This window comes from Chinchilla lanigera, unplaced genomic scaffold, assembly GCF_000276665.1.
Source record: "Chinchilla lanigera isolate Chin_1 unplaced genomic scaffold, ChiLan1.0 scaffold00010, whole genome shotgun sequence".
NCBI classification, from domain to species: Eukaryota; Metazoa; Chordata; class Mammalia; order Rodentia; family Chinchillidae; genus Chinchilla; species Chinchilla lanigera.
Genome location: NW_004955411.1, coordinates 32,422,513 through 32,431,942, shown reverse-complemented (window position 1 = coordinate 32,431,942; position 9,430 = coordinate 32,422,513). Strand labels below are relative to the sequence as shown.

General features: G+C 47.0%; 1 protein-coding gene and 1 long non-coding RNA gene across 2 annotated transcripts in view; both read left to right on the top strand.

The window, feature by feature from the left end:
• The window catches only part of Pdss2 (prenyl (decaprenyl) diphosphate synthase, subunit 2), a 287,734-nt gene extending 282,395 nt beyond the window's left edge, over positions 1-5,339 (top strand). The window contains exon 8 of the mRNA XM_005377839.2: positions 4,507-5,339. Coding sequence (XP_005377896.1) covers positions 4,507-4,665 — 159 coding nt within the window. The 3' untranslated portion in view covers positions 4,666-5,339. The remainder of the gene's footprint in view (positions 1-4,506) is intronic.
• Positions 5,340-8,397: 3,058 nt separating this feature from the next.
• The window catches only part of LOC102009262, an 8,909-nt gene continuing 7,876 nt past the window's right edge, over positions 8,398-9,430 (top strand). The window contains exon 1 of the long non-coding RNA XR_001232824.1: positions 8,398-8,561. This is a non-coding gene — a long non-coding RNA (uncharacterized LOC102009262). The remainder of the gene's footprint in view (positions 8,562-9,430) is intronic.

Sequence of the window (9,430 nt, the reverse complement as noted above, 5' to 3'; positions counted from 1 at the left end):
CCAGTCTTCACTCCCACCAACAGTGGAGAAGGGTTCCTTTTTCCCCACAGCCCCTCCAGCATTTGTTATTTGTTGATTCTTTGATGTTAGCCATTCTTTCCAGGGTGAGATGGAATCTCAGTGTTGTTTTAATTTACATCTCTTGAATGACCAGTGATGTTGAACATTTTTTCGTATATTTACTTACTGTTTGTATTTCTTCATCTGAGAAATGTGTATTCATCTCAGATGCCCATTTGTGAATGGTTCTTTAAATTTGAGAGGTCTTTATATATTTGAGTTCTTTATATATTCTCAGTAGTAATCTTTTGTCTGAGGAACAGCTGGCAAACAGTTTTTCCCATATTGTGGGTTGTCTCTTTACTGTTGATGGTTTCTTTTTTTTTTTTTTTTTTCCCCAGTACCAGGAATCGAACTCATGACCTTATGCTTGCCAGGCAGGCACTGTGCCATTGAGCTAAACCCCCAGCCCCTGTTGATGGTTTCTTTTGCTGTGCAAAAGCTTTTTAATAATATGAGACTCTAAGCTGGGCATCGTAGTGCATGCCTGGAATCTTAGCAGTCAGGAGGCTGAGGCAGGAGGATCGTTGCAAGTTTGAGACCAACCTGGGCTACAAAGTGAGCTCAAGACCAGCCTGAGCTCAAGTGTTTTACCAATTCTATCTTCCAGCAGATTTAATGTTTCTGTTTTAATTTTTAGATCTTTGATCCATTTTGAATTTAATGCATGGTGAAAGATATAGGTCCAATTTTAATTTTTGACATGTGAAATGCTAATTTTTCCAGCACCATTTATTAAAGAACTATCCTTCCAGTGAATGTGTTTGGAACCTTTATCAAAGATAAGGTGGCTGAGTATGTGTGGAGTTGTTTCTACATCTTCTAATCTGTTCCATTGATCTTTGGGTGTTTTTTTGCCTATCATGCTGTTTTTATCACAGTAGCTTTATAGTGTAATTTCAAGTCAGAGATTGTGATGCCCCTGCCTTGCCTTTGTTGCCCAGAATTTCCTTTGCTATTCTAGGTCTCTTCTGGTTCCAAATGAATTGTAGGATTGTTTTCCCTAATTCTGTGAAATATGCATTGGACTTTTGATTAGAATTGCATTAAATCTGTATAACCGTTTTGGAAGTATGGCCCCTTTCACTATGTTGATTCTTCCCACCCAAGAACAAGGGATATCATTCCATTTTCTGATATCCTCTTCAGCCTCCTTTTTTTTTTTTTTTTTTTTTTTTTTTGAGACAGGGTCTCACTATGCCATTCAGGCTGGCCTTGAGCTCACTTTGTAGCCCAGGCTGGTGTTCAACTCACAATGTTCCTCCTGCCTCAGCCTCGCGAGTGCTGGGATCACAGGAGTGCGCCACCACATCCGGCCTCAGTCTTCTTTTAAGAGTACTGTAGATTTCACTGTAGAGGTCTTTTACTTCCTTCATTAGATTGATTCCTAAGTATTTCAGTTTTTTGGATGCTGTTGTGAAAGGTGTTGTTCCCCTAATTTCTTTGTTAGGGAGTTTGTTATTCATGTTCAGGAAGGCTATTGATTTTTTATTTGTTTGTTTGTTTGTTTGTTTTCTGTCTTTGAGACAGGGTCTCACTATGCAGTTCAAGCTGGCCTTGAGTTTACTTTGTAGCCCAGGCCGACCTCAAACTCATGATGATCCTCCTGCCTCAGCCTCTGGAGTGTTGGGGTTACAGGCATGCACCACCATGCCCAGATGCTATTGATTTTTGAGTGTTGACTTTGTATCCCACTATGGTACTGAATTTGTTTATTAAATATAGCAGTCTTTTAGTGGAGTTTTTTGGGGTCTTCTATGTAGAGTATCATGTTCTCTGCAAATAATGATAGTTTAAATTCTTTCTTTCCAATTGTTATTCTTTTCTCTTACCTAATTGCCCTGGCTAAAGTTTCCAGGACTGTGTTGAACAAGAGTGGAGACAGTGGACATCCTTATCTTGTTCTTGATTTTAGAGTGAAAGCTTTCAGTTTTTGTCCATTTAGTATGATGATGGCTGTTGGTTTGTCCTAGGTGGCTTTTATCAGATTGAGATAAAGACCATCTATTCCAGTTTTCTGTAGGGTTTTTATCATGGATGGGTGCTGGACTTGTCAGATGCTTTTTCTGCATCTACTGAGATGATCATGTGATTTTTGTCCTTGGCTCTGTTAATATGGTGTATTACATTGATTGATTTGGGTATGTTGAACCATCCCTGCATTCCTGGGATGAATCCCACTTGGTCATGGTGTATAATCTCCTTGATGATTTGCTGCATTCTATTTGCCAGTATCTTATTGAGGCTTTTCACATCTATGTTCATTAGGGAGATTGGCCTGTAGTTCTCTTTCTTAGTTGGGTGTCTTTTTTTTTTTTTTTTTTTTTTTTTTTTTGAGACAGGGTCTCATTACGCAGTTCAGGCTGGCCTTAAACTCACTTTGTAGCCCAGGCTGGTCTCAATCTTGCAAGGATCTACCTGCCTCAGCCTCCCGAGTGCTGGGATTACAGGCGTGTGCCACCACGCCCAGCTTAGTTGGGTCTTTCTCTGGTTTTGGTATCAAGGTAACACTTCCTTCCAGGAATGAATTTGGTAGTACTGCTTCCCTTTCAATTTCATTAGAATTCGAGAAGTAGTGGTGTTAGGTCTTCTCTGAATTTCTTGTAGCATTCAACAGTGAATCCGTCAGGGCCTGGGATTTTCCTTGTTGGTAAGTTTATAATTACATCTTCAATTTCATTGATGGATATTGGTTTATTTAGGATTTTTATGTCTTCTTGATTCAGCTTTAGTAATTCATATGTATCTGTGTCTGTGATCTTGACTCACTGTCCTGATCTCAGGAGAATAAACCATCGAATTTATTTGTTTCGTGCATTATGCAGTCAGTAGTTGTTGTGTTTTTGGGGGGTTTTTTTGCGGGAGGGGGTGGGTTCGGGTACTGGGAATCGAACTCAGGACTTCCCGCTTGCCAAGCAGGCGCTGTGCTGCTGAGCTAAATCCCCAACCCCATGCAGTCAGTAGCGTAAAGCCTCCTGAAGAGTGAGTAGAAAATTAAAATACAACACTAAGTAATAATGCTGTGCTGCAGGTATGCCCAGGGGGCTCCGGGAGCCCCAGGGAAGGACAGTGGGGGGTAGCAGGTCAGCTCTAAGGACTGCAGCCAGCTCCTCTAAGGAGCTGTTGAAAGGAGGGGAGCCAGGGAAGATGGAGATCGTCAAGAGCTCCGCTGCAGAAAGGGCTTCAGTGTCTCCTGAAGGAGCAGGGGCTCTTCTCTCAGCACTACCGCAGGGCACCGAAGGGTTTCTAACAAGACTGTATTTGCATTTCATCACGATCTTGGCAGTGTGTGTAATGGCTGGAGTCCAGGGGCACAGAACTGATGGTGGGAAGATTCTTTAGGAGGCGATTGCACAAACTAAGGCAGGTGAGAGGCGGGGAGAGCCTGAAACACCGCAGCGGCAGTGGGAAGGAAGAGCAGAGCAGACCCGCGAGCGCTCCGAGGGCGAGGGCGGCAGAACAGACTCCCTGACCCCGGTGAGAAGGGCTCCTGCCCCACGACAGGGAGAGGCCCGCGACACTCACTGCAGCCCCTCGGAGACCGGGGTGGAGCTGACAGGGACCCACGGGGACCGATCAGTGCTGCAGCCCAAAGTTCACGGTCCACGAGCCACAGAGCACCGCTCACACCTGGCTCTGCCCGGCCTCCATCCCGGGGGACAGAGACTCCCCGCTCCGGCTCGGGAGGGGAGGCGCGGGCTGAGAAGGAGAGGCGGCCGGGGGCGGAGGAGAGCAGGCAGGCTAAGCAGCTGCGAGTTCTTCCGGCTCCGATGAGCAGCCATTGTATTGATCCTTTTTGTGACCAAGGAAGGGTGAGAAGTCAGCCTCGTGTGTCCGCAAGAGTGTGTTTTTTAGAAAGGGCGTTTTGGTTCATTCTTCTCAAATAAAAACTTTTAAATATACCCAATCAGGTCTAACAGGATGTGTCTTTCTTGAATCTTTATATAAACTATTACGTCAACATGCAGCATTTGGCCTGTAATCCTCTCACTCAGGAGGCTGAAGCAGGAGGACTGCTTAGGCCGCCTGAAACTACTTATCAGAATCTTGTCTCAAAAAACCTACAATAAAATAAAAACGTGGTGTTTTAAAAGAAAGTTATGAACTAAGACGAGGCTGCTGGGTTCAGAGTGCCAGAGCTGTAAATGCCCTCCACCTTCACCCCGGGGACACACCTCAGCCTATCAGGAGGGGGAGTCAGGCGGGAGGTGTAATTAGGCTGATTGGAGCCTATTGTGCTGCGACAGGAGCGCAGAGACAAACAGCTTTGGGGAGCAGTCGCGCCTCGAGATTGCTGGGGAATGATGGCCTCTTTAAACGCCTCAAAATAATGAAGCAGAAATACTAAGTATACAGTTTTTCCCTGCGTAGCCCCCCAATTTAATTGTAGCCCTTACTGTAACCTACAAACTTGGCTTTTATTGTGCGTTTTTCTTTTCTTAACAGTTGCGAGAAACAATCAAAGCTGGCAAAGGTGTGACTTCAGCTATTGACCTGTGTCGTTACCATGGAAACAAGGCCCTGGAGGCCCTGGAGAGCTTCCCACCCTCGGAGGCCAGATCGGCTTTAGAAAACATCGTGTTTGCAGTGACCAGATTTTCATGACACCGAATTTAAAAAGACACTGTTATTCCTTAGCCGGAAAAACCTAAGGAATGAGGTGATCCAGGCACTTTTGTTACAAAATAGCGGAATACATTAATGACTTTAAGAACATACACATATCTTTTCCTTCCTTTTTAGCACATTGCTAAACGAATCCTGCCCTCTTTCTGGAATCAACTGCAAACAAAATTAGAAAAAAAAAGGTCAAGCAGTTTTCACTTGTCACGCCAGAAGCACACTTGAGGCTGCAGTAACAGAAATAATTAATGAGATTCACTCCTGCGACCTCAGCAAATGGACAGGAAATAAGTCCTTATTGATTGGACCGGGCCAGGGATGGCGCCAGGGCGGTGGCCTGTGGTTTCCTTCTAGAGAGAGCGGAGCGAGCCGACAGCGGCGGGTGTTGGACAAACACTATCCATACCAGCCGGGGAGGGCTGGCAAAGCAAAGCCGGTGCCCAGCTTGCCGTGGGGCGGAGGGGCCTGAGATCTAGCGGGAATGTGCCTTCTTTGTGTGTCATGTGGTCCGTGATTTTATAGATACGATATGAATATATTTTGCGCATCGTGGTTTTTGTAATATTTGCGGGGGGGGGGGTATTGCTGAAAAGTTGCCAAATATTTGAAATACATTAAAATGTTATCACACGTTAATGTGGCCATATTAGAAATGATCTTTTTGTTTCTTGAAGATCTTTTGTTTTTTCTCCAAACACATTTTTTTTTGTTTGTTTGTTTGTTTTGTTTTTCTCCGGTACCGGGAACCGAACTCACGACCTTGCGCTTGCCAGGCAGGCGCTTTGCCACTGAGCTAAATCCCCAGCCCCTCTCCAAACACATTTCAACGAACCAAATGTCTGGGGTTTTTTTCTAATTAAAAAGGAGCTTTTTTCAAGTGAGATGTATTTATTTGTGACACTTTGATTTAGGGAAGACCTCTAATATTTACAAATTCTGGAAGTATGATTGTTGTACTGTTGTACTGTTGCCATGGGGCGGAAGGGCCTGAGATCTAGCGGGAATGTACCTTCTTTGTGTGTCATGTGGTCTGTGATTTTATAGATACGATATGAATATATTTTGCGCATCGTGGTTTTTGTTGTACTGGAGAGCTCCTTGGTCAGAGGTTTTTTTCACCTCAGAATGTCAGATTTGGGACTTGACCCACAGCCGCGCATCGACGGAGCACAGGCAGCCGCTCGGCCGCGGTCCCACCCTGGGATCCCACTCTGCGTCCGCAGGAGATGAGCTCTGCGGTCTGCGCGCGTGCAATGTGAGAGCGCGGTTGACAAGAAGGCTGAGTTTACATAAATGATCTAGATTGAGACTCGGCCGCCTTTCTTCCTTCTGCGGTGTAATTACAGCCCTATCTGGAGACAGCGAACACAGCAAACAGATTTTATTACCTACTTCCCTCAAACACTAAGTGGAGTTATTTTCAGTGCTTCTCCCAAAGTTGTGTCAGGGCCCAGCATGCAGACTGCAACGAAGAGAACATGTAAAGCTGCAGAGAGGTTAAGTTACTGTATTATGAAATACTTAAATACACTTGAAATACTGTCATTGTACAGTTTATGCTGATACAATCTCTAGGCCCGTAGAGTTGTCCTGTTTGAATTGTCAGTTTTGCTCAGAAAATGGCTTACTTAGTAACCATGGCTGAGAAGCTTTGGCTCAGACCAGGGTTTAATCATTAACCGCGGGCTCGGGGTTGTGGGGGGGGGGGGGTCCAGCCTCTGTGCCCGCCCTCGGGGAACCGCAGGGGGACCAGCCCAGCAGGCACAGCCGGAGCCTGAGCACCTCAGCTCGGTTCCGTCTGGTTGCTAGACCTTGAGCAAGTCACTTCCCCCTGGGGCTGAACGCCCTCGTCTGCAAAATGAGATCATCATCGTAAAGTCCCTCCCACGTTTTATTCCCTCAAAGTCTACTATTTCTGACTGTTTACATAGCAAACGTGCGAGATTCCGGTAGGAGAGAAGGCAGAACCCAAAGTAACGCCGGAAGGAACGCAGAACCGCGGTGAGCTTGCGCTGCTGCGGGGCAGCCACGCCCCGCCGCCTCCCTGAGGTGGCCCGGCCCGTTGGCGCCTGTGCACGCACCGTCCTTGTGCTGCTTTGGGAGCCGCTTTTCCCTAAACATTTCTGTTCTATTTCTCCAGACTAGTTTCCTTTTTTTTTTTTTTTTTTTTCAGTTTCTTGCCCCACTTTTATTTTCTCTATTTTTGAGGCGCTGGTGCTGCCTCTCAGCCTGCTCCTGGGTGTGGCTACAAAAGGTCATGGACAGAGTCAGTGGCCATAGAAGTCTCCCGTGCCCCGTTCCCTAGCTCCCCAGGCCCATTCCTCTCTAGAGGAAACAATTCATTCACTACCCATTGTCCTGCTTTCTGTTTATTTTTTTTTTGGTTTGTTGGAGACAGGGTCTCACCATTTAATTCAGGCTGGCCTTGAACTCAGTATGTAGTCCAGCCTGGCCTTGAACTTGCAGCAATCCTCCTGCCTCAGCCTCCCAAGTGCTGGGATTGTAGGTGTGCACCACCACACCTAGCCATTGTCCTACTTTCCTTCCCCTCCTCCTCTCAAACTTCACTTCAGGCTCATGAGCCCACCTGTATTCTCCTCTCTGCCATTCTTTCCTTTTTATTTATTTACTTATTTGGATTTCTGAGACAGGGTCTCATGATGTAGTTCAGCTGGCCTTGAACTTGCAGTGATCTTCCTGCTCTAGCCTCCCAAAAATGCTGCAGTTTTTTCTTTTTTTCTTGTCTTTTTGAGACAGGGTCTCTGTGCAGTTCAGGCTGACCTTGAGCTCACTTTGTAGCCCAGGCGGGTCTCGAACTTGCAACGATCCTCCTGCCTTCGCCTCCCAAGTGCTAGGATTACAGGCCTGCGCCACCACGCCCGGCTATTTTTTTCTTAGGTATAACAGAGGATATATTAGTGAAGATTTCTGTGTTTTTGTTTGGTTGGATGGCTAGGGGTTTTTTGGTTTTGTTTTTTTTTTGGGGGGGGGGGTCTGTTGGTTTGGTTTTGGTTCTTGCTTTCCAGTCTTGGAGACTGAATCTAGGGAACTGAGCTACATCCCCAATCCTTTATTTTTTATTTTGAGGCAGGATCCCACTGAATTGCTAATTTGCCGAGACTTTGGTCTTCCTGCCTCAGCCTCCAAGAGCACTGGGATCAGAGGCAGTGCGGCCACACCCTGCACCAGCCTCTCCAGTTCCCCCCACACTGGGGGTACAGACGCAAAGGCCGCTGACCCCACCTCACCCCTGCAGCCTTCCCTTTCCTCCTGGAACACCTCACGCCCCGCGCCTCCCCGCTCCTCCGCGCCCTGTGCTCGCGGCTTGGTTTTTCCTCTGCTGACTGCGAACTGCTAGCTGCTCAGCTTCCCCGCGCGAGTCCCTCCCTTGGCCGCGTTCTCCCACCTCTCCTGTCTCCCGGCGGACAAGACTGCTCAGGGCCCACAAACGTTTGCAATGGGGCGTCCCCTGCCAGGGGCCCACATGGAGAGCAGGGCCACCGCCGGAGCCTCAGTGGATGCTCATCATCCGGACACATTCGATCCCTCCCCTCCCTGCGCCTCTCCTGATAGGGCTCTTGGCGATCCCAGAGCTGACCTCAGGTCCTGTCTCCGCGCCACGTTCTGACCTGCCTGCCACACTTCCGGTGAGAGCGCACCCCACTCCTGACAGGCCAGCCGCACTTCCGGTGAGAACGCCCCCACTCCCTGCCTGTCGCACTTCCTGTGGGAACGCCCCCACTGCTCTGCCTGCCGCACTTCCTGTGGGAACGCCCCCACTGCTCTGCCTGCCGCACTTCCTGTGGGAACGCCCCCACTGCTCTGCCTGTTGCACTTCCGGTGGGAACGCCCCCACTACCCTACGTGCCGAACTTCCGGTAAGAAGGGGTGCATGGGCGTGGGCCCTACTTGCTCCCAGTTCTTTTTGTTTATTTGGTTGGTTGGTTTTTCTTCCTGTATCACAAATCGAACTCATGACCTTGCTCTTGCCAGGCAGGCGGTTGTACCGCCGAGCTATATCCCCGGCTTCCAGTTCCCTTCTTCTGTGCCCACTGCCCTTTCTCCCACCACCCTCAGACCCAGTTTTTTCTAAACATTTCAGTTCTAGTTCCCCAGAAACTACAGTTTCCCGCCCCACTAGATCTTTTATTTTCTTTATTTTTGAGGTGCTGTTGATCAAACGCATTCCCCATATACATTAGGCAAGTGTTCAACCACCAAGCTACACCCTGCAGCCCTAAGTCTTTTAAATTCTCCAACCTGGAAAAGTTGCTTCCTGGTATAGAAACAGCATTAATTATATATTGATTAGATAGCAAGCTATCTGCCTTTGTGATTAGTTACTTGGAAAGAAGATAAAGATTGTGACCATCAAGTGCATTCACTTTATGTTTTACCTGATGGTAACACTAAATTCTTCTTTTTTTTTTTTTTTTGTTACTAAATTCTTCTCGAGTTTGCTTGTTTACAGAATGTGGCTAACCCGTCACACCTGGAAATAAATGATTACTACATTGGTGGGTTCAGCCTTGTTCTCAAAAGCTTATGACTATCTTATCTACGACAGTGTTATCGCTGTGGCCCAAGACATAAACAACACCTATGAACTTGCACTAACAGGCAAATATATTAGCAAAAATGCTCCAGAAAAATGTAGGACTTCCTTCAGGCCCAGTGTATATAACACACTGAACTCCAGGGCCAAAAAGGAATCTCGGTAATCTTAAATCACTTTTCAAAACAAGAC